The following is a 25,424-nucleotide window of genomic DNA, read 5'->3' as shown; positions in this document are numbered from 1 at the left end:
TCATTAATTTGTTGCTTAATAAGAATGTTAGTTAAAAATTTCTGGACACATGATGTCCAGATTGTCAATTATATATGTTTTCTAAAATTATTTTGCATTACCAATGAAACATAATAAAAACTCCCCGTGTCCTCTTCTCATATACTACTTTTTTGAATTGGAACAAGGAAAAAAAACCCCAAAATTTTGTTAGCTTTTTAAAGATAAGACTGTATACTGTTACAGACTGATTTGTGGGAACACTATATCTTAAAAGGAATTGTCTGATTCTATGATCTTTGTATATTTTCAAGCATAATAGGAACAATATATGAAAAAGATGATACATATAGAGATAAAATTACAAGGCATTTATTTGTCACTATAAAATGGTTTACTCAAGTGATGTAGGTTTCTATCACCAGTGATGTCATGTGGATATGATGTACCCCCTGCTGTGATATAATGAGAAGGGCATTTTGCCTGTGTGATATTTTTCCAAAATCCATAAGGTCAGTCTAATTATGAAGAGAAAAAATTCAGACAAACTCCGATTAGCAAAACATTTTCATGGACATCTAGCTAATATTCTCAAAGACTGTCAAAGATGATGAAAAACAAGGACAGACTGAGAAACTCTCACAGACTAGAGGATACTGAGGAGATATGACAACTAAATGCAACATAATGCCTTCTATTGTAACCTGGAAGCGAAAGAGGGCATTACATAAAAACCAGTGAATTTTAATTATAGTGTAATGTTTCACTTAAGAAATGTTTTTACTGATATTCTCATTAATAGAAGATAGACATACACGAATTTGGAACATTCGCAATTATAGAAAATACAATATAGAATTCATGGTATATATTATCCACAGCAAAACTGCCATACGATAGATACTTGATATGTACCTGTTGGTTGAAAGATAGATGAATCATTTATTTTTAAAAAATGTCCATTTTCAGCAAAAGATACATGAAATAATCATGTTTGTATTACAAAACAACTGCATTAATTATAATCAAATTGCCTCTATTTCATTGCAAATAATCCTGAAATGTTTCTGAATTATGTTAGTCGCATTTCTAAATTTGTCCTTTTTTCTAAATAATATAGAAAAGCCTTACCTATACTGTGACTTATTTTTAACAGACTTATTTTCTTCTCTACTTTTTTTTTCCCAAGTATTGAGTCTAAATCATACTGACTAGAGCCAAGAGTTAAATTCTTTTTCTATAATTTAACAACAGGTCCACCTTGCAATTCACTTAACCTCTCAATGCATATTTTTCCATCAGTAAAATGGCATACAATAAGTGTTATATTATTATGGAGCTACTGTTATGTTATTATCTTGCTCATCACAGGGAACACCTAAATTTCACAGGTTTTTCTTTCATTAGTATTTCCAAAGTCGATTATCTTCTAAGGAAAGGTAGGTATACTCATCACCAAACATGGTGATGTTTAAAATACTCCTTTTCAAAATATACTATTTCCTCAGATCAGTCTGTAAGGGTATCATTCCCCAACATATTATACTGAACTGGATAGACCTTAAGTCTAAAAACATGTGGCATGTCTTACGTTCTTTCATTTATATGACCAGGCGAAACACGTTTTTATCTCCTTTTCTCTCAATGTTTTCAATAATCTTTTCTCAGCTTTATTTAAAAGCTATTTCTGGACTTGCAGGGACATATGGTTGCGGAGATGAAAAAAAAAATCAACCTTTATTATTAAAAAGGTTATCATGTAATAATTACTCCAAAAAACCACATAAATGGACTGCCAATGAGTTTGATTTACACTTAAGGAGGAGAATAGGCAAATCTCAACGTTTAAGATTGCTACTGTAAAAAGTTATAAAAGTACAATCTTAGAATTGTTCAATAGTCTAAGCTTATGTGTGGCTGCAGATTATATAAAACAACTTTATTGTCCATTCAACACTAAGAATTACAAAACAATAACAAATGAAGTAAAACAGACCAAATATTTTACTCATCATCCATTACATTTAAGGTTTTTATTTCCTTAGCCACTTAGAGTTCAAACAGAAAAAAAATTCTATGGCTCATCCTTCTAAAGTAAATAACACAGGGACGTCAATGATGGATTGGAAATAGAAGGACATTTTGAACAATCTTTGACATCAACATCTTTTCTTCTTTTGGCAACAACCTTGTCATTTGCTCTGGAATACTACCATAACCTATCCTCACTTGGACTCAAAACGTACTCTTCATACCACAGTCATTTCCCACCTCAACTATTAAAATTAAACTCTTCATAAATCTATCTTCAATATACTCAGGGGATAGAGACAATGCAGCCAACTTATTTTATCATTTAACCCTGTCTTACATACTCTGGTTTCCTATGTGTCTCAGACATTTCAGAAACTGTTCTTCTATTCATTCATATCCATCTCTGACAGTTTTTAAACTCTCTAAAGATCTCGTCCTCTAAGCCACCTACTAACTATCCATGTGTCGTCTAACTTTGATTTGCCTATCTCTTATTATCTCTGAGCTTGTGATTTTGCTTAGCCAAACTGCCTTCCAAACTCTTGCCTATTACAAATAAGCATTTTTTATATCTCACCTCAGAAACACATTCCTTTCTACATTTATGGCTGACTTTTAGAAAATGTTTGGTCTACTGAAAGCTGCTATTTGTAATTGTATTGTATTTGTATGATTTTTCCCTAGAATCTAAAGGTTTAATATTTGCAAATATCAAGAAAAAGTTTACTGATCTACACATTAATAGCATTCTTTCTCTGAAATTAAAATTTGTTTGGTAATAGTCTAGTAGGAAGAAAAAAAAATGAAGGCCCCAGATTAATTTTTTAATTAGTTAGTTAACATTTGGACTAAGCCAAAATGGGCGACTACTACTGCTGTGAAATTACTGAGTTTTCAAAAGGTTGGATATCATTTATTCTGAAATATTTAGGCATTACAAGAATATGATAGCTCATTGAACTGAAAATTCAATCTATACATAATGTTACTTCTCAGCCCAGATTAATTTACCAGCAGGTAATATTTACTAAGAACTCAGAATGAGTTAAGAAATGAGCCACATTCTTTACATATATTATTTCAGTTAACCCTTTGAGCATTATATTCTTTTCCCATTTTATAAGTAAAAATGTTGAGGCTTAAAGAGATCAAGTAGCATGCCTAAAGTCACACAGATGATAGTAGAGCAATAATTTAAAACCACATATGGTTCCAAAGCCACAGTGGTCATGTTTAGACTGGCAAAAGTCACTTCCAGGTATAACAGGATCTAAATAAGAATTACAGTGCATTTTGCATTCCACTGAGCATTTCTTTTTAGAAGTGTTAAAGTGAGTAATAACAGAGCAACGGGCACAGTGGTTCACACCTGTAATCCCAGCACTTTGGGAGGCTGAGGTAGGCAGATCACAAGGTCAGGAGTTCGATACCAGCCTGGCCAATATGGTGAAACCCCATCTCTACAAAAAACACAAAAATTAGCCGGGTGTGGAGGCGGGCGCCTATAGTCCCAGCTACTCGGGAGGCTGAGGCAGGAGAATTGCTTGAACCCAGAAGGCGGAGGGTGTAGTGAGCAGACTCTGTGCCGCTACACTCCAGCCTGGGCCATAGAGTAAGACTCCGTCTCAAAAAAATAAAAAAAAAAGAGATGACTGAGTGGACCTAAATGCTTTGGGAGCAGGTATGTTTCCCACTGGGCTTTCTCAGTTTTCTAAAGAAATTCTGACTCCATAATTGAGTACTCTGGAATACAATAAATTTGATCTGAGGGGAAATTATATAGAGGTATCAGAAAAAAAATACTTTCTGACATTCTTATTCATAAAGAGTAAAATTCCTTCTATGATTACGGCTAGATGTGCGGCTTGCTTGACTATTTGTAAACTCATCTCCTATACATACCTGCTTCTATATAAAATATTATAAAGGCTTCTGGAAGCACAGACTCCACCGGGAGCCACTATATTTTCTAGAAATCTCTTGAGTTCAAATCGAATGCTACCTGAACTGTGTATCTAGAGGTATAAATTTTTGGGAATGTTCATGAATCTTTCCTATACCATATCTATTTAGATATTCAAGAGAGTAGAATTTAACCCAAAATATATATCTACAAGAAAGAAATCATAGATGTACAAAATTTTGACTGAAGCACTCTGTATTACTATAGTAGCAGATGATTAGAAAACTAATTATCAAGGAGGAACAGATACTACCAAGCTAAAAGAATAAATTAAATCTACATATACTGATGTAAATAACTCCAAGATATTTTATCAAATTAAAAAAAAATAAAGAGGGCAGAACAGTGTATAAACTATCATTTGTGATAAAAAATAAAAAGATGTATATGCATGTGTCTCCATTTGCATAAAAAAGCTCTGGAAGGATAAAAACAGAACTAAACAAACAAAAATAACAACAATAAAAATCCCACAAAAAGTAAGAGGAGCTATCTTCAAGAAGAGAGACTAAGGAGAATAGGGGTCATGGACAGAAAGACGGTTTTGGTGTCCCCTATGTAATCTCTGAAAATTAAAAACAGCAGCAGCAGCAGCAGCAACAACAACAACAACAACAACAAACCAGTCACTCCACTCCAACAACAACAACAACAACAACAAACCAGTCACTCCACTCCCTAACACACGACTGACTGTATGGCAAATAAAATCCAGTTCCTTACCCTGACCTGTAAGGTCCTAGCTTTCCAATCTTATGTCAGTCTCTCTAAGGCTCACTGAGCCGCAGTCACTCTACCCTTCTGTTCCCCAAACACAAAAGCCTTCTCCCACCACAGGTTTTTGCATTTGCTATTACCTGAGCCTTTTCCTATCCCTTTGCAAGGTTATTTTTGTCTTTCAGATCTTAACACAAGTGTCACCTCCAGATGATGTTTCCTAAGGCCCCTAAAACAAAATAGATTCCACCTGCTACCATCCCTCTGATCACTTTTTTTCATATCAAAATTTGAAATAAATTTGTGATTATTGTTAAACATATGTTTCTTCCATTACACTGTGACTTCTTTGAGAAAAGAGATCACTGATATATTTTTCACCAGCGTATTTTGTATGGAACAAAGCTGGTGCCCAATAAGTATTTAACAAATATGTAATTAATCCAAATCTCATAACAGGTTTATAAAGAATAGAAAGTCTTAAAGAAAAACAGGTGTATTTCTAAGTTTCAGTCACTTAAATACAGGATGACACACTTGTCTCCAACAAAAAATAAATTAATCATTGCATCTCCTGGGTTTATTTTTATCAGAACTGATGGGTTTCAACTATTTTTGAAATAATAAAGCTCCATCAAATTATAGCCTCATTAGTTTAGAAATCCTACTTAACTTAAAAAGAATTTAGAAGTATAAATTTGATTCTTAAAAGCAAATAATTTCAATGATGTAATATTTATAAATTTTGTGCTATGTAATTACCTATGTACAAAATCTTTTATTTTAAAAAAGCACATATAAAGATGTAAAAAATTGTAAAACAATAGATATTTGAGTCTCTCATCCTATTCAACAAATGGCATGAAATCATGATAGGTGTTAACTATAGGAAGGGTTTATTCCTTAATTTATAGCAGCCAAGATAGAAAATACAGAGATTCAACCACTTGCTGGTAGCAGGTATCATCTTATGAGATATATTCATTTTGAAGTCTTTATCAATGATCTGGTAAAGGTTCCTGAAACTAACGCAGACAAACACAGAAGAAGAAAAAGGTCTTAAAAAAACAGATTCTAACCTGAAAATATTTAATATATGTAATCTCTTACAATAAAAAGTTAAAGACACTATAGAAAGTCACCTCTTTAATCACTTTCACTTTGCTATACAAAATCTTTCATTTTGAATGTGGATATTATCAAATGTGATCATGTTTTCTCCAGTTGACCCAGAATAATTTAGGGAAATTTACTCTTTCAAACAAAGGTTACATTTTGTAGGTACATTTATTAGGCTCTCAATCATATTCTCTCTGGAATTGAAATACACACTTATAAACAGGTACTAATGACAATCTAGTTTTACAGGAAAGGACAAATGAAAGCAAATAAAGAATTAAAAAGTTCCACATGTACAAAACCTTGTTATGACAATTTCTAATATTATTTTCACATTTCACTGACAAGAGGCTATACAATGCTTAATATAATATGTAATCCTTCATAATGAATTTGTGAACCCCTGGGCTCATGTGCTCCACCCTCCTTAGGCTCCCAAAGTGCTAGGATTACGGGATGAGCCACCAAGCTCAGCTGATTTACCTTCCTTAATATTAATGCATAAGGTTCATTGCTTCCACAAACTTGAGAAGAGTCCAGATATTTTGTATCGTCATCATTTCTGAATACAGAGGCTAACTTATAATTAAAAAGGCATAAAATTTACAAATAAAAGAGTAGCATTACAATATCTTTGGCTAATGCTGACAAGATCATGGCTTTTATTTGGTTTCTACATAATAGAATCTGAATATATATGGTACATCAGTGCAAGCAGGAAAAAATAAAACAGAATTCACTTTTAACTTGGATTCAATAAATGTTTTTTTAAAATTTTGATTCAAAGGATTTTCAGTTGTCTTTTAATCTTGGAAAAACAGTATGGGCTCCAAACTGTTTTAATGAAATTATAGTTTTCCTTACAATTCTGATAAAATGAAAATTTCATACTGATACTGTTAGTTTCATATATATTGGATAGGTTATTGGTGAAAACCTATTTGTAAAAAACAAGCCATTTTACGTAAAATTTGGTTTTTATTTCAATTGAATTCACCAGTTACACTAGTCCTGCTCATACCTCTAACATTTGCATCAAATATAAGTAGACTGCCAATAATAAATTTTCTTATTATTTAAAATATTACATTAAACTTTGTTCATCTTTTGGAATTTTAAGACTTTTCCATGTATAGTAACAAAAATATGAAAATTATCACCTACAAAGCCAACAGTGAAACTCACAGTACCTTTAAAGAAATGTTCATTCATGTGGAAGGATACATATGTATTCATAACTCCTACACTTTCTTTTCAATTGTGAAGGAACTTCAAATAACAGAAAGTCATTTAAAAAACAGAATCTAAGAGCAAGAGTGGTTCAGAACATGCTTTGTCCTGCTCACCATGCCACCTGCCTCTTTGCTGGAGGTACTTACTCATAGGTATAAATGCCATCAGAAGCTCAGAACATAAAAAGCCTATGAGTAATACTACTCAGACATACATAATGCATCTATGGCTCAAATGTACCATGAAAACTTAATGTTTCTTACAACATACCAACATTTCCTCATTAATAGAAAAAAATCCCTTGGCACTCTTTAAAACCACTCAAAGAGGTGACAGAGTAATAGTTATAGATATATTTTCTTTACAGGAGTGATCCTATTAACTGAAATAGTTATATTTTTATTTCTTATATTCTTCTTCTGGGTTAATGTCTTTATCATTTAGCTCAACCTCTGGGAAAGAATATACACTACTAGAATAGATGCCTACTAAAAAAAACAGTGGCCTACTAAGAGAGTATATCTAAAAAACATTAGGAAAAAAGGTCAATACCACACATGTGGAATGCCAACAGGTTACCAACTTATGTCACATGTAAATTAAATAAAGTAACTCCAATTTACAAGGATATTACTGACTTTAGTATCTGCAGGAATGGCTAGTTTAAACTATTCCATCTGTATTTGCTTTGGGATATTAAGCAGCAAGTGAAATACTAAAGCAATCCAAGGTATCACTGGGGTCAGAAAGAAATATCAATTTAAAATTGCTATCTTTCTAAATGTTGTTTTGAAAATACATTATATCAGACATATTATGCATGATGTAAAATGACAACCAAGAGCATAATATTTTGACTTTCAGTAATGTAATGTTCTTGAATTATAAAATAAAAATGGGAATGTCTAGGTTTAGATATAACATCAGTTAACATAAAAAAGAAAAAAAGTACTCTTTCTCCCAAATTGAAACTTACTGTGCACTAATTTATAATTGCATGCATTTAGGCTCATATCAAAGTTGTTTTAAAGGAATATTCTACCATCATCTTCAAACAACACAAAATAATAAACTCCACAGTATTGGGTTTTCTTTAGTAATCCGTTTGCAACGTTAAAAAATTCAGCCACTGAGTTGCTATATCTTAAAATTTTTTGAATGAAATATTAATTCGAGAATTACTATGTTGTTCTTTTAATCGGCCTCAAAACTGATTACTGTGAAGTAAAATTGTAATATAATTGGCAATGGGTTAAACTATGTTAGGAAAGACACCAGTTCAGACTTTGAGGATTCTCTTTTAGTGAGTACGAGGCAGAAGTCACATTCCTTAATCCTTTGTTGGCTCAATTTATCCTTTCTACATTTATCACAAGTGAAAGACACAAATGCCAGGCAAGTATCTAGACTCCAAATGCTGGGATTTGTTACCAAAGCAGCTGAAACTGTCATTGCCAGTTAACTACCACAGTAACCTTCCAGAGCTGTGAAGTCACATAACTGAAACTGACTGTTAAAATCCTGTAAAAATATAAAATTTCACAATAAATGGGAAGCATGAAATGTTTATTTTTTAAAAGAATTTAACTTTTTGGCAAAAATTAGTGAAAGGTACTATAGAAATTACAAATGCAAATGAAAAATTAAAAGAAAAGGAATTTTGACAATTGAAAGATGTATATGGAAATCTTAAAGACATTTATGAGAACAATATAAATAATCATGTCTAGATTTCTAAGCCTAAAATTTCTAAGCCTAAAATTTCTAAGCCTAAAATAAACCAAATGAACTCAATTACTTTTTTTAAACCATAAATAAAATGTCATGTTACAGAGGTGAGATAAATTCTGACAACGTCTTAAGCCTGGTGAAAACTCTTCAAAAATTCTAAAAGTTCCAAAGTCATAAGTCATTTTAAAATTACGGTGAGTTTGAGGATTGCCAAGGGCCATGAGTCTGTGTGAGCTGAGAATTGTACCAGATAATATAACATTTAATTAGTTCCAGGAAGTTCTGAACTCAAAAAGAACATTCAGGTCAAAAAGAAGGGAGTAGTTACTAATCCCTAGTGAAAGAAAAAGTTGAGATTGACATTTTTTTTCAGGCTTTCTAAAATTAACCAGCTTTACCCAGAGTCAGCACAGGCATTACTGTACTTGGAGGTTAAGGTGCTAAGTCTACTATTCATCACGGTATCTTTCATTGCAGTCTTAATTTAATCACATATATGAAAACAAATGACAGCTGTCTAGACTACATATTTTATATATAACATAATATATATTGTTATATATAATTTTTTTTCTTTTGAGACAGATTCTCACTCTGTCACCCAGACTGAAGTGCAGTGATGTGATCCTGGTTCACTGTAACCTCTGCTTCCCAGGTTCAAGCGATTCTGCTGCCTCAGCCACCCAAGTACCTGAGATTACAGGTGTACACCACCATGCCCAGCTAATTTTTTGCATTTTTAGTAGAAATGGGGTTTTTGCTTTGTTGGGCAGGCTGGTCTTGAACTCCCAGCCTCGAGTGATCGACCCCACCTTGGCTGCCCAAAGTGCTGGGATTACAGGCGTGAGCCACTACGCCCAGCCAGGACTAGAAATATTCTTTTAACTCATAGCTTGTCACTTTTAAAAGTCCTCTCTTAATTTGAATTTCTAAGTAATAACTTGTCTATAAAGTAAGGGGTCATCTTTTAGCATATTAGGGTTTTTTTTCATATTACCCATTGCCATTTAGAGCTGACTTTTGTTTGATTTTACTTATCCAGCAACTCATAAGCAAGCAAGCAAGCAAGCAAAGTATTCATAATTCAAGAGATGATTCAAACAAAGACAGGATCATCTTGGACTACTCACTCTAAACTTGAATTCTCAAATGCTTATAATCTCCTCAAACATTACTCTGGTTAAATCACATTTTGGATTTATGATTCCAAAAGGGCTCAGTTATCTGACAAGAACAGGAGCATATTAAATCTCTGCATAATATATTTTAGAAATGATTTGCATATTAGACACTAGGAAGTTATTAAATTCTTGCTTTTAACCTAACAGTTTTCTAAATCTTCCCTCCACAGCTTTATTCCCAGTAGAGAAGAAAGAAACTCAAACAGAAATTTTCCTGTTTACTGAAACGAGCTATTTATTTATCTATGCACAAGGTTGAGAAATTATGAAATAGGGATTCATGTTTTCATCCACAGAGTATCTTGCACAGACATTTTGCTTGAATTTTCATTTCATAAAAGGATTATATATTTTGACCCACATAAAAATCTAATTACACAATAGTAGAAATAGAGTACTATTAGCCTACTTTCTATTTAACTGATGTTGACAGGTCACTTCAAGCTCTCTGTACCTCACTTATTTAATAGTTTCTTTGTAAATGGAAATAATAACTTCTAGTAGAATAACTGACATAATGTTAAAGTGCTTTGACAACTGTAAAATATTATGTAAATGTAAGATACTATATATTATTGTACTAGTTTTATAATAAAAAAACTAGCTGGTTATTTCCCTATTATGTCTTTTATAAAGAGAAAAGACAAATAATTTTGAAGTGCTCTTAAAGTTTATCAGAGGTTTCAAATTTTCAAAAAAATTTCATAACAATGAAACAATTCAAGGTTATAGCTAAAATTTAGAGGTCATGTAATCCAATCACTTCAGTTTCACATATGAAGAAAATGACACGTATAAAGGCTAAACATTACAACATACAATCACAAATGATGGTAAAAGGGAAGAAGTGAAGACAAACTGTGCTTCCCAATTTGTTTTTAGGTCATTCTTGACTACACAAGTATCAGGTTAGAATAGAGTTAGAAGCAGGGGCAGGAGCAGGTTCAGTCTGAGTTAAAGTTCTGGCTGGATTATAGCAGGCATTTTAATTAGCCATTTTTTTCCTCTCAGCCAATTATGAAGTATAATGATACTGATGATGATGATGAGCACAAACACATAGTGATTATGTGTCAAGCACTCTAAGATATTTATGTAGATGTTTACATATGTGTGTTTGGTGTATATATATATATACACACACACACACCACACATACGCACACACACACAATCACAGTACATTTAATAACAATCTTATTTTTTTATTTTTTTTATTTCTTTTTTGGAGACAGAGTCTCACTCTGTCACCAGGCCAGAGTGCAGTGATGCAATCTCGGCTCACTGCAACCTCCGCCTCCTGGGTTCAAGCAATTCTTCTGCCTCAGCCTCCTGAGTAGCTGAGACTACAGGTACACACCACCACGCCCAGCTAATTTTTGCATTTTCAGTGGAGATAGGGTTTCACCATGTTGGCCTGGATGGTCTTGATCTCTTGACCTCATGATCCGCCCACCTCAGCCTCCCAAAGTATTATTTTACAGATAAGGAAACTAAGGCACAGAGAGGTTAAAAGTAAGTTGAGTAAGTTCATACAACTTAAAAGAGACTGAGCTAAGCTTTCAGGTAAGACTGCCTGGCTCTTGAGTTTGTTGTTTTGTTTTTCTTAAGAAGTATATTGAAGCTTAGTTTATATATGTAAATTCTACCCAGCTTATTGTACAATTCAATGAGTTTTGACAAATTTAGAATAATTTCATCACTCCAAAAAGAACCCTCATGCCCGTCTATTGTCTATCCCTATCTACACCCCAGCCCCAGGAAAACACAATCTTTCCTTTTCTATAGATTAGTCTTTTCTGGGTATTTCATATAAATGGAATCATACAACGTGTAGTCTTTTGACTTCACTTGGGATAAAGTTTTTGAGGTTCATCCATGTTGTAGCATATATTAGTAGCTCATTTTTCTTCATTGTTTAATAGTTATTTACTGTATGGATATACTACATATTGGTTATTCATTCATCAGCTGATGGACATTTGGGTTCTACTTTTGGGCAATTATAAATGATGCTTCTATAAACATTTACATACAAGTATTTGCATGGACAGAGGTTTTTATTTCTCTTATGTAGATGCCTAGTAGTGGAATTCTTAGGTCATATGAAAGATTTTTATTTAACGTTTTGAGAAGACTTGAAATTCTCTTCCAAAGTGACCATCATTTTACATTCTACCAGTAACGTATGAATGTTCTGGTTTCCTCATATTTTTATCAACACTTATTAGAGCTCCACTTTTCACCACTAACCTCTACTGCCTTTCAATAACTCTGTACATTTGTCATTCCATGTTGAAATAAGAGGAGAGAGGAACTAAGTAAAGAAATAAGGGAAGGAGACAGAGATCCCATAATTGTTTTTTGTTCTGGGGTTTTTTGAGATGGAGTCTCACTCTGTTGCCAGGCTGGAGGGCAGTGGCACGATCTCAGCTCACTGCAACCTCCGCCTCCCGGGTTCAAGCGATTCTCCTGCCTCAGCTTCCCAAGTAGCTGGGACTACAGGCGTGCGCCACCACGCCCAGCTAATTTTTTTTTTTTTTTTTTAGTAGAGGCAGGGTTTCACCATGCTGGCCAGGATGGTCTTGAGAAATCCCATAATTCTTAAAAGCTAACCAAGTCTATTTAGTTTCTCCAGTGCTTTTCATAACCATGTATTTATAAGGTTTTGATTTTGTAGTGGAAATTCATTCAAGGGACTTTTTGCTTTTCTGCTGATTTATCTTTACAAATTCTGAGATGTACATCTGCTCTTTCATGAGAACAAAAAGTGGTATAGTAGATGTTAAACAGCAATATATTTAGAGAAGTAAGTAGAAGGTGGGAAGAGGTTGTTACCAAGGTTTAACTTGAAAATAGCATAAAATTGGCCGGGCACGGTGGCTCACGCCTGTAATCCCACCACTTAGGGAGGCTGAGGTGGGTGTATTACCTGAGGTCAGGAGTTCGAGACCAGCCTGACCAACATGGTGAAACCCTGTTTTTGGTGAAACTAAAAAATACAAAAATTAGCCGGGCATGGTGGTGGGCTCCTGTAATCCCAGCTACTCGGGAGGCTGAGGCAGGAGAATCTCTTGAACCCAGAAGGCGGAGGTTGCAGTGAGCCGAGATCGCACAGTTGCACTCCCGGCTGGGAGACAGAGCTAGACTCCGTCTCAAAAAAAAAAAAAAGAAAGAAAGAAAAAGAAAAAGAAGATAGCACAAAATTATATCATTTTTCAAATTTGTCATTTTGGCCCTATTTTCATGATAATATTAGAAAGTTAGATATAACTTGTATAAGACTAGAGGATTCAAAGCCATGTCTAAAGAGAACATCACTGGAGATAAGAAAACATAATTGGTCAGCCATAAATCCAAAAAGTTTAAAACAAAAATCAATTATTTTTAAGATTTGTAGAATTAATACCACATAATCTTATAATACTACAGTATCTTACCATTTTAATTTTAAATACTGGCAAATAAATATGGTAGCAAAGAAAACATATTCAAACAAGTAAAAGATGCCTTTTACTTTTTTCTTCTTTATTGCACCAACTAGAACACCCAGTACAATAAGAGAAGTTGTGAGTGCCAGCATATCTATCTTATTTCTGATATAAAGGGGGAAAACATTTAGTCATTTGTCATTCATTCATTAAATATAATGTTAGCTATGGGTTTCTCTTAGAAGCCCTTTATCATAATGAGGAAGTTTTCTATTCCTTGTTTACAGAGAATTTTATTAAATCAGGAAAGGATGCTGGATTTTGCCAAATGTTTTTTTCTGCATTTAAATAATCATATAATTTCTATTTTATCTATATGATTAATTATATTGATTTATGAAAGTTAAATCAGCTTTCAGTCCTGGGATAAATCCCACTTGATCATGAATTCTTATATATTGTTAAATTTGCTTTGTTAAAATTGTGCTTAGAATTTTTAAATCTATGATCATGAATGATATTGGTCTGCAGTTTTCTTTTCCTGTAATGTTTCTGTCTCATTTTAGAATCAGGGGAATGCTGGCCTCAAATAATGAGTTTAGAAATATTCTTCAATTTCAACTTTCTCAGTGGGTTGTACAGAATTGGTAATATTTTCTTCTTTTTATTTATTTATTTATTTATTTATTTATTTATTTTATTATACTTTAAGTTTTAGGGTACATGTGCACATTGTGCAGGTTAGTTACATATGTATACATGTGCCATGCTGGTGGTATATCTCCCAATGCTATCCCTCCCCCCTCTTAAAAGTTTGGTATAATTCACCAGAAAAGCCATCTGGGCCTGGAGTCTTCTTTGAGGAATGGTTATTTAAATGAGAAATTCAATTCTTAAAAGATATGGTACTATGCAGGTTCTTTATTTCTTCATGAATGAGACGAGGTAGTTCGTATCTTTAAGGAAATTTGTCCATTTTATCTAAGTTACCAAATTCCGGGAGGCTGAGGCAGGAGGACTGCTTGTGCCAGGAGCAAGGCTACAGTGAGCTATGATCACACTACTGCATTCCAGCAGGTGACAGAGTGAGACCCTGTCTCTAAAAATAAAATAAAATTTGTAAAAAGTTATTCATAACATTCATTATCCTTTTAATATCTGAATATTCTGTGGTGATATCACCTCTCTCTTCATATTAGTAATTTCCGTCTTTTTCTGATAAGTCTGGGAAGACCTTCATCAATTTTACTAATCTTCTCAAAGGACTAGCTTTTAGTTTTATCACTATTCCCTGTTTTTGTATTTTCCATTCCATTGATTTCTGCTGCTATCTATATTGTTTCTTTTCTTCTACTTATTTTGGTTTAATTTGCTCTTATTCTAATTTCTTAAGCTAGAAGCTGAGGTTGTTACTTTGAGTCCTTTCTTCTTTTAGTGGTACATCAGTGATAAATCTGACAAAAGATGAAGAGTCCCATATGCTAAAGTACAGAACCTTGCTTAGAGAAATTGCAGACAACCTATGTAACTACAGAGATATACTATGTCCATGGATCAGAAAGCTTAATATTGCTAGGAAGTCTATTTTCCCCAAATTTATATATTGATAAAATAAAATCTCACTCTAAATTCTACCAAGCCTTTCTATAGAAACTGAAAAACTAATACTAAAATTAATATGGAAATGCAAAGGACTTCTAAAAGAATTTGAAAAAGAAGAATAAACCGGACTAATACTACCTGATTTTAAGACTTTTTAAAGAACTATTATTGTGTATATTAAGGGTACACAATATGTTATGGAATACATATTGATGGTAAAAAGAATATTATAGTGAAGCAAATTAACATATCCATCATCTTACATAGTTCCCCCATTTTTTTGTGTGACAAGAACAGCTAAACTCTACTCATTTAGCATGAATCCCATACACAGAACAATTTTATTACCTATAGTTCACATGTTGTAAATTACATCTCTAGACTTGATCATTCTACATATTTCCTACTTTGTATCCTCTGACCTACATCTTCCCATTTCCTCTGTTCCTGCCCTCTGCCCTAGTGACCCCTGTTTCATTCTCTATCTCTGTATATCTGACTTTTTTTAAGATTCCATATATAATATGGAATATTTTCATTTCTGTGTCTGGCTTATTTCACTTAGCATAATGTCCCCCAGGCTCATCTGTGTTTTGACAAATGGTCAGATCTTGCTCCTTTTTATGGCTGAAGAATATTCTACTGAACATATGTAACACATTTTCTTTATCCATTTCTCTGCTGACAAACATTTAGTTTTTTTCCGTATCTTGGCTATCGTGAATAACACTGCAATACACATAGGAGTGCACATATCTTTACAAGCGGTGATTAAATTTGCTTTGGGCATATACCCAGAAGAGGGATTGCTGAGGTACATGGTAGCTCTATTTTTAATTCCTTTAGGAACCTTCATACTGTTTTCCATAATGGCTGTACCAATCTTCATTCCTACCGACAGTATACAGGATTTCTCCATACCCCTGCCAATATTTGTTATCTTTTCCCTTTTTAAAAATAGCCATCCTAATTGGAGTAAGGTGCTATCTCACAGTGGTTTTCATTTGCATTTCCCTGATGATTAATAATGTTGAGCACCTATCGTATATCTGTCGGCCATTTTTATGTTTTCTTTGGAGAAAAGTCTATTTAGGCCTTTGCCCATTTTTAAAAACAGTTCTTTGTTGTTTTGTTTTTGTTTTTTGGGTTTTTTTTTTTTTTGAGGCAATGTTTTGCTCTCTTGTGGCGCATCAGTTGTATGTGATTTTTTTTTTTTTTTTGAGACAAGGTTTCACTCTGTTGTGGCACATCTGTTGTGATCAGTGGCATGATCACAGCTCACTGCAGACTCAACCTCCCTGGCTTAAATAATACTTCCATCTCAGCCTCCTGAGTAGCTGGGACTACAGGCACACATCACCATGTCTGGTTAATTTTAAAAAAAAATCATAGAGACAGGATCTCACTACGTTGCCCAGGCTGGTCTGAACTCCTGGATCCAACAGTCCTCCTGCCTCAGCCTCCCAAAGTGCTGGGATTACAGGAATGAGCCACTGCATCCAGCCTCCTCTGCCCATCTTTAAACTGAGTTATTTGCTTTTCTACTATTGAGTTGTATGAGTTCTTTATACATTTTGGATATTAACCCCTTATCAGGTATATGATTTGCAAGTAGTTTTCACAATCTGTAGGCTACTGTTTCATTTTGCTGATTGTTTCCCTTGCTGTGCAGAAGCTTTTCAGTTTAATATAGTCCTATTTATTTATTTTTGTTTTTGTGGCCTGAGTTTTTGCTGTAATATCCAAAAAATCATCACCAAGGCCAATGTCCCAGAGTTTTCCCCCATGTTCTCTTCTAGGAATTTTATCGTTTCTGGTTTTATATTTAGGTCTTTCATCCAATTTGAGATGATTTTTGTGTATGGTATAAATAAGGGTCCCATTTCATCTTTTGCATGTGAAAATGCAGTTTTCCCAGCACCATCTGTCAGACAGACTATCCTTTCCCCTTTGTGTCTTCTTGTCAAAAATTAGTTGACTGTATATGTTTGGATTTATTTCTGAGTCAAGACTTATTATAAAGCTACTGTCATCAAGACATTGTGGTATTGGCATGGAGACAAAAGGATTGACAGAAAAGAACAGAGTCCAAAAATAGAGACACATATAAGTATGAAAAAATGAATTTAATATGAAGGTAAAAAGTTAAGTCAAGAGAGAAAGAATAGTCATTTAAAACAAGCGGTGCTGGAAAAACTGGATATCCACATGCCAAAAATATAAACTTCTAACCATTTCCCACACCATATACAAAAATTAACTTGAAATGGGTCCTACACTCAAATATAAATTTTAAACTTCTAAAAGTAAACTTAAGAAACAACTTTTAGGACCTTGGGTTCAACAGTTTTCTTAGATATACCATCAAAAAAGTATGATCCATAAAAGAAAAAAATTGATTAATTAAACTTTATCAAAATAAAGATGTTTTTCAAAAGACACTGTTAAGAGAATGAAAAGACAAGACACAGACTGAGAGAAAAAGGATTTGTATCCAGAATATGTAAAGAACCAAGACTTAATTATAAGAAAACAACCAACCCAATTTTTAAAACAGGCAAGACGATTTGGACACTTGACCAGTGAAGATATACAAACGTCAAATAAGCAAATGAAAACATGCATGACATCATTATTCAATGGGAAAGGGCAAATTAAAATCACAATAAGGTATAGAAGTATTAGAAAGGCTAACAACTAACCAGGCCAAGTAAGTGCTGACGACGATGGGGAGGAACTGAAACTATCATAGACTGCTGTTGGGAATGTAAACTAGAACAAAAACTTTAGAAAGTAATTTGGTAGTTTCTTAAAAAATTTAACATGCAAATGCCAGATGATCCATTCATTCCACTACTAGGCAGTTTCCTAAGAGAATGAAAGCATTTGTCCAGATGAAGGCTTGTACAGGAATGTTTACAGCAACTTCATTTAGAGTAGCCCCAAACTGGAAATCATCCAAAAGTCTATCAACAGTTGAATGGATAAACTGCAGTATATTCATTAAATAGAACTCCAGGCCGGGCGCAGTGGCTCACGTCTGTAATCCCAGCACTTTGGGAGGCCGAGGCGGGTGGATCACGAGGTCAGGAGATTGAGACCATCCTGGCTAACATGGTGAAACCCCGTCAGTACTAAAAATACAAAAAAATTAGCCGGGCATGGTAACGGGTGCCTGTAGTCCCAGCTACTCGGGAGGCTGAGGCAGGAGAATGGCGTGAACCCAGGAGGCGGAGCTTGCAGCGAGCCAAGATTGCACCACTGCACTCCAGCCTGGGCGAGAGCGAGATTCTGTCTCAAAAAAAAAAAAAAAAAAAAAAAAAAAATACAACTCCACTCAGCAATAAAAAGAATAACCTATTGATACACATTACAATATGGATTAATCTTAAAATAATTATACTTAGTGGAAAAAAAAGTGCTTACTGCATGATTCTATTTTTTAAGAGTTCTGAGAAATGCTAATACCTAGTGACATAAAGCACCTTAGTGGTTGGCTGTGACAGGGTAGTAAAAGGTAGAAGAAAGGAATTACAAAGAGGCATGAGTAAATTTAGGTGCTACAGATTTGTTCAAAACATGTATCTGCCATAATAAGCTTGACAGCCTCCATTACTTTTTTTTTTTTTTTTTTTTGAGATGGAGTCTCACTCTTTCGCTGAGGCTGGAGTGCAGTGGCATGATCTTGGCTCACTGTAACCTCCTCTGCCTTCTGGGTTCAAGTGATTCTCCTCCCTCAGCCTCCCAAGTAGCTGAGATTACACAGGCATGCACCACCACACTTGGCTAATTTTATTTTTAGTAGAGATGGGGTTTCGCTATGTTGGCCAGGCTGGTCCCGAATGCCTGACCTCATGATCCACCCACCCTGGCCTCCAAAGTGATAGGATTACAGGCGTGAGCCACTGTTCCCGGCCACCTCCGTTACTTTTCTGAGACTTGTGACATTAATAAATGTGTGATATTACATAATGAATTATATCATTATTTGAAATACCTGCATGACTTGGTGATCTGATATTTTCCAAATGACTGAAGCATGATGCTATAAAATCATGCATGGGTAAAAGATGCATTCAAACTGCAAGATCAACCAATGAACTTAACGTAACTGAATATGAAAAGTTCACTAATAAGATTTGAGATTCCACACTGCAAACAGCCTTTAGGAAAATTTAGCAAAATCTACTGTGGTAGATAGAATTTGAATATGGCCTCCCAAAGATGTCCTACTCTAATACCTGGATCCCTATGAGTGTAAGTACTACTCATAATATGTTCTATCATGTACAGTTGACCTTAAAATAAGATTATCCAGGTGTGCCTGATCTAATCATACAAGCACTTTTAAAAGTAGAGAGTAGCAGCTTTTACGAGGTATCAGCACTTTTCTTTCGTTGGGGGAAGGCGTGAGGAAAGTAACAAACAGCAGCGGAGTTTTAAACTTTAAACAGACAGGTCTGAGTGCCTGAATTTGCCTTTTCATTTTACTTCATCCTCCAAGGAGTTCAATCACTTGGTGTGACTTCACTTCTTTTAAGCAAAAGAGTGGTGCCCAGGCAACATGCGTGACTGGAGCACTTTAGGCAAACTCCTTGACAAGGTTCAAGCCTACTCAACTGCTGGAGGGAAGGTGCGGCTGTCAGTACTTTTCATTTTCCGAATCCTGCTGCTGAAGACAGTGGTTGAGTCAGCCTGGGGAGATGAGCAGTCTGCCTTTCGTTGTAACACTCAGCAACCTGGTTGTGAAAACGTCTGCTATGACAAGTCTTTCCCAATCTCTCACGTGCGCTTCTGGGTCCTGCAGATCATATTTGTGTCTGTACCCACACTCTTGTACCTGGCTCATGTGTTCTATGTGATGCAAAAGGAAGAGAAACTGAACAAGAAAGAGGAGGAACTCAAGGTTGCCCAAACTGATGGTGTCAATGTGGAGATGCACTTGAAGCAGATTGAGATAAAGAAGTTCAAGTATGGTATTGAAGAGCACAGTAAGGCGAAAATGCAAGGGGGGTTGCTGCGAACCTACATCATCAGTATCCTCTTCAAGTCTATCTTTGAGGTGGCCTTGCTGATCCAGTGGTACATCTATGGATTCAGCTTGAGTGCTGTTCACACTTGCAAAAGAGATCCCTGCCCACATCAGGTGGACTGTTTCCTCTCTTGCCCCATGGAGAAAACCATCTTCATCATCTTCATGCTGGTGGTGTCCTTGGTGTCCCTGGCCTTGAATATCATTGAACTCTTCTATGTTTTCTTCAAGGGCGTTAAGGATCGGGTTAAGGGAAACAGCGACCCTTACCATGCGATCACTGGCCCGCTGAGCCCCGCCAAAGACTGTGGGTCTCAAAAATATGCTTATTTCAATGACTGCTCCTCACCAACTGCTCCCCTCTCGCCTATGTCTCTTCCTGGGTACAAGCTGGTTACTGGCGACAGAAACAATTCTTCTTGCCGCAATTACGACAAGCAAGCAAGTGAGCAAAACTGGGCTAATTACAGTGCAGAACAAAATCGAATGGGGCAGGCGGGAAGCACCATCTCTAACTCCCATGCACAGCCTTTTGATTTCCCCGATGATAACCAGAATTCTAAAAAACTAGCTGCTGGACATGAACTACAGCCACTAGCCATTGTGGACCAGCAAACTTCAAGCAGAGCCAGCAGTCGTGCCAGCAGCAGGCCTTGGCCTGATGACCTGGAGATCTAGATACAGGCTTGAAAGTATCAAGATTCCACTCACTTGTGGAGAAGAAAAAAGGTGCTGTAGAAAGTGCATCAGGTGTTAATTTTGATCCGGTGGAGGTGGTATTCAACAGCCTTATTCATGAGGCTTAGAAAACACAAAGACATTAGAATACCTAGGTTCACTGGGGGTGTATGGGGTAGATGGGTGGAGAGGGAGGGGATAAAAGAGGTGCATGTTGGTATTTAAAGTAGTGGATTCAAAGAACTTAGATTATAAATAAGAGTTCCATTACATGATACATAGATAAGGGCTTTTTCTCCCAGCAAACACCCCTAAGAATGGTTCTGTGTATGTGAATGAGTGGGTGGTAATTGTGGCTAAATATTTTTGTTTTACCAAGAAACTGAAATAATTCTGGCCAGGAATAAATACTTCCTGAACATCTTAGGTCTTTTCAACAAGAAAAAGACAGAGGATTGTCCTTAAGTCCCTGCTAAAACATTCCATTGTTAAAATTTGCACTTTGAAGGTTAGCTTTCTAGGCCTGACCCTCCAGGTGTCAATGGACTTGTGCTACTATATTTTTTTATTCTTGGTATCAGTTTAAAATTCAGACAAGGCCCACAGAATTAAGATTTTCCATGCATTTGAAAATCTCAGCGTTATACATATATTTTTTCCATCCACTTGCACCATATCATTACCATCACTTTTTCATCATTCCTCAGCTACTACTCACATTCATTTAATGGTTTCTGTAAACATTTTTAAGACAGTTGGGATGTCACTTAACATTTTTTTTCTTTTGAGCTAGAGTCAGGGAATCAAGCCATGCTTAGTATTTAACAGTCACTTGTATGTGTGTGGAAGTTTGTTTTGTTTGTCATGTATTGGTACAAGCAGATACAGTACAAACTCACAAACACAGATTTGAAAATAATGCACATACAGTGTTCCAATTTGAACCTTTCTCATGGATTTTTGTGGTGTGGGCCAATATGGTGTTTACATTATATAATTCCTGCTGTGGCAAGTAAAACACACTTTTTTTTTTTTCCTCCTAAAATGTTTTTCCCGTGTATCCTATTACGGATACTGGTTTTGTTAATTATGATTCTTTATTTTCTCTCTTTTTTTTAGGATATAGCAGTAATGCTATTACTGAAATGAATTTCCTTTCTCTGAAATGTAATCATTGATGCTTGAATGACAGAATTTTAGTACTGTAAACAGGCTTTAGTCATTAATGTGAGAGACTTAGAAAGAATGCTTAGAGTGGACTATTAAATGTGCCTAAATGAATTTTGCGGTAACTGGTATTCTTGGTTTGCCCTACTTAATACACAGTAATTCAGAACTTGTATTCTGAGTTTAACAGTCTTTTGGAGTGACCAGCAACTTTGATGTTTGCACTAAGATTTTATTTGGAATGCAAGAGAGGTTGAAAGAGGATTCAGTAGTACACATATAACTAATTTATTTGAACTATATGCTGAAGACATCTACCAGTTTCTCCAAATGCCTTTTTTAAAACTCATCACAGACGACTGGTGAAAATGCTGAGTATGACACTTTTCTACTTGCATGTCAGCTACATAAACAGTTTTGTACAATGAAAATTACTAATTTGTTTGACATTCCATGTTAAACTATGGTCATGTTCAGCTTCACTGCATGTAATGTAGACCTTGTCCATCAGATCATGTGTTCTGGAGAGTGTTCTTTATTCAATAGTTTTAATTTAGCATTAAAAAAAAAAGTAGAGAGTATTCTTTAGCTAGTAACGTAAGAGAAAGTTAGAAAAATTCAAAACACTTCAAGGATTTAGCAGGCCCGTGCTAACTTTGAAGATAGAAAGACCATGTGAAAAGGGATGCAGGCAACCTCAAGGAGCTAAGAGATGCCCCTGGCAGACAGCAGGCAAAGAAACAGGAACTTTAGACAATATAGCTGCAAGGGACACGATTCTGCCAGCAACTGAATGAGCTTGGTAGCAGATTCTTCCCCAGAGCCTCCAGATAACAGCTCAGCCTGATATCCTGATTTTGGCTTTGTGAGACCCTGAGCAGAGAACACAGTCAAGGCTGCCAGGACTTCTAACCTACAGACCCTGTCAGGTAAAAAATGGGTGTCACTTTAAGCCCTCAGGTTGTGATAATTACTTGTGCAGCAATCAAAAGCTAATACATTTACATAAATCAAAATACACAGAAACTCGGATCCAACAATCTCACTACTGAATTTTTACCTAAGACACACTTCCAAATGATTCTTACAGTGAGTCCAAGGATATTCATTGAACACTGTTTGTAAAAAACAAATAATAAAAATAAAAATGACCAAACTATCCACAAATAAAGTTGCGGTTGAATAAATTATGTAAATCCACAAAATGGAATATTCTGTAGCCATTATCAAAAAAAGTAGAATTGTACAGATAGCTGCAAAACAGTAAAACCATCACACATTATAGTAATAAGAAAAAAAAAAGCAAGATCTGAAACAGTGGTGGAGTATAATTTGTTTCATAATTAAATTTAAAGCATCTGCATTAAACATTTTTCTGGAAAAAAATTTAAAAACTGTAAGCAGCAATTAGCTTTGAGATATAATTAGATTGTTGAGTAGAAGGTTTAATTTTCAATTTTCTACCTTTTATTATATTTTCAATTTTCTAATGAAGCTTATTATTCTTATTCATTTAAAAAATATAAACAGGTTACTAGTCAGAGTCTAGAAAAACACTTGCTTGGCTCCTGTACAAAGCTATCTTCTTTTGTTTTATTTAACTAGGACTTGTCATCTGGTATTTGCATCTGTGGTCCTTTAACAATTACAGTAAGACCAAAATCACCTTTCCTCAAGTTCGTCCCACCTTCCAAATCTGAGTTTTTCAGTGGCGTTCCTTATTATTCAGGGGCTTCATTTGTACCCATGTAAATGTTAATATGTATTTTTATAATATTTACACATTTAAACCATTAAAACATACAATGTACTTAACACAGACAATGCCATCTTGATGAGGATAAAGATGATAATGATCTAGGTATTCTGCAGTTACATGGTAATATTGAGAAATATTTCAATAGCAAGCAAAGCAGTATAACAAAACATGACCAATAATTATAAATCATGAAAAATTAATTTCTGTAAACAGAAATTAATGAGCAGTCTACAATATTATGTTTACTTAATATATTTTAATTAAAATTAGAAACGTTTTACATATTTCTTTAAATGTCTCCTAAAATGAGTAAATAATTGTTAAAAGTAAAGCAAATCCCTTTCACTTATTAAATACTCTATTTGTAAAGCTTATGAGATCAAATATTACTTCTGATTCTATCTTCTACAACAGGAAGTTGGACAATGAAAAAAACTTTAAAACATACTATTAATACAGCACTTCAAAGTTTTCTTTGTTGTCAAAAGTTGTTAACATAAAGGTGTTGAAAGTCACCAGAAATAAATACCAAGACATATTCATAGACTGATCACCTTCTTTTTGTTTGTCCACATATGAAAGAAGTTCATAATTCAAAAGTGATTCAAAGCATTGTGAGATTATTATATATAACCATCAAAAAAGAGGTTTTGCAGGGTGCTGTGGCTCATGTCTGTAATCCCAGCACTTTGGGAGGCCAAGGCAGGAGAATCACATGAGCCCAGAAGTTCAAGACCAGCCTGAGCAATATAGTGAGACTCCATTTCTACAAAAAAAAATTAAAAATTAATTTAAACATTTAGAAGAGAGGTTGTGTGGAGATGTACTTGGAAAATGATATACAGTGAACTAAATATAAGATAGTACTATCACTGTTATAAAGTCTAAGTACACTGCCTTTTTCTAAATAGTGTTTTGCACATAAAGATATATAACTGAATTCCACGTGTAACTATATTCTAATAATAAATCTGCCTTTTAAAAAAGCAGTTGACATTTTCTAGAAAATAGTAAAGTGTTACAGCCTATAAAAATACTGAGTATAGGTACATACTCTTTTGTTATCTGGAAATGTTAAACAAAATCCTTGGAGACTTAACGAGGAGAAATCAAAGAGATTGAACATATAAAAACAATAAAACATGACATTAAAATGTCATCATGCAAAAATTCTCAGATCACATTACCTGAAACCAGTTCCATAATGATGTAGACAGGCTGTCTTTGTGTGCAAACTCCTATAAGTTTGACAATATTGGGATGATCATATTGCTTGAGAATTCTAGATGAGATGAAAATATAAGAATAGTTATCATTTGAATAATAAAGCATTAATTTGGGATCACAAATAGTGTTTACAACTAGAATACTCTTGAATCATAATTCAATTTTTAAAATTTCAGTATGACCCCAAATTATGATAAATTGGATGTATACAAACGAGTAAAGCCTTCCCTCAGTATCTGTAGGAGACTGGTTCCAGGACCCCCGTGGATACAGAAATGTTTGCATGTTCAAGTCTCTTATACAAAATGGTGCAATATTTGCATACAACCTACACGCACCCTCTTATATACTTTAAACCATCTCCAGATTATTTATAAGACCTAATATAATGTAAATGTTATATAAATAGTTGTTATACTGTATTGTTTAGGGAATAATAAGAAAAAAAATTCTGTACATGTTCAGTACAGATGCAATCATCAACATTTTCCCCCACTAATATTTTTGTTCTGTGGCTGATCAAATCCACAGATACAGAACCCATGGAGACAGAGGCCCAACCATACTGATAC

General features: G+C 34.6%; 2 protein-coding genes across 9 annotated transcripts in view; one reads left to right on the top strand and one right to left on the bottom strand.

Moving 5' to 3' along the window:
* FER (FER tyrosine kinase) overlaps positions 1 to 25,424 on the bottom strand; it is a 448,497-nt gene that overhangs the window by 125,494 nt on the left and 297,579 nt on the right. For all 8 annotated transcript variants that reach the window (XM_055387411.2, XM_055387413.2, XM_055387409.2 and 5 more), the window contains one exon: positions 24,813 to 24,907. In XM_055387411.2, coding sequence (XP_055243386.1) covers positions 24,813 to 24,907 — 95 coding nt within the window. The remainder of the gene's footprint in view (positions 1 to 24,812; positions 24,908 to 25,424) is intronic.
* LOC101126521 (gap junction alpha-1 protein-like) lies at positions 18,632 to 21,991 on the top strand. Its single transcript, XM_019028239.4, has one exon. The coding sequence runs from the start codon at positions 19,554 to 19,556 to the stop codon at positions 20,697 to 20,699; it is 1,146 nt and encodes a 381-aa protein (XP_018883784.4). The 5' UTR covers positions 18,632 to 19,553; the 3' UTR covers positions 20,700 to 21,991.

This window comes from Gorilla gorilla, chromosome 4, assembly GCF_029281585.2.
Source record: "Gorilla gorilla gorilla isolate KB3781 chromosome 4, NHGRI_mGorGor1-v2.1_pri, whole genome shotgun sequence".
Lineage (NCBI taxonomy): Eukaryota > Metazoa > Chordata > Mammalia > Primates > Hominidae > Gorilla > Gorilla gorilla.
This window is presented reverse-complemented; position numbering and strand designations above follow the sequence as displayed.

Coding starts and splice junctions, on each gene's coding strand:
- LOC101126521 (XM_019028239.4), top strand. CDS start 19,554: ATGCGTGACTGGAGCACTTTAGGCAAACTCCTTGACAAGGTTCAAGCC.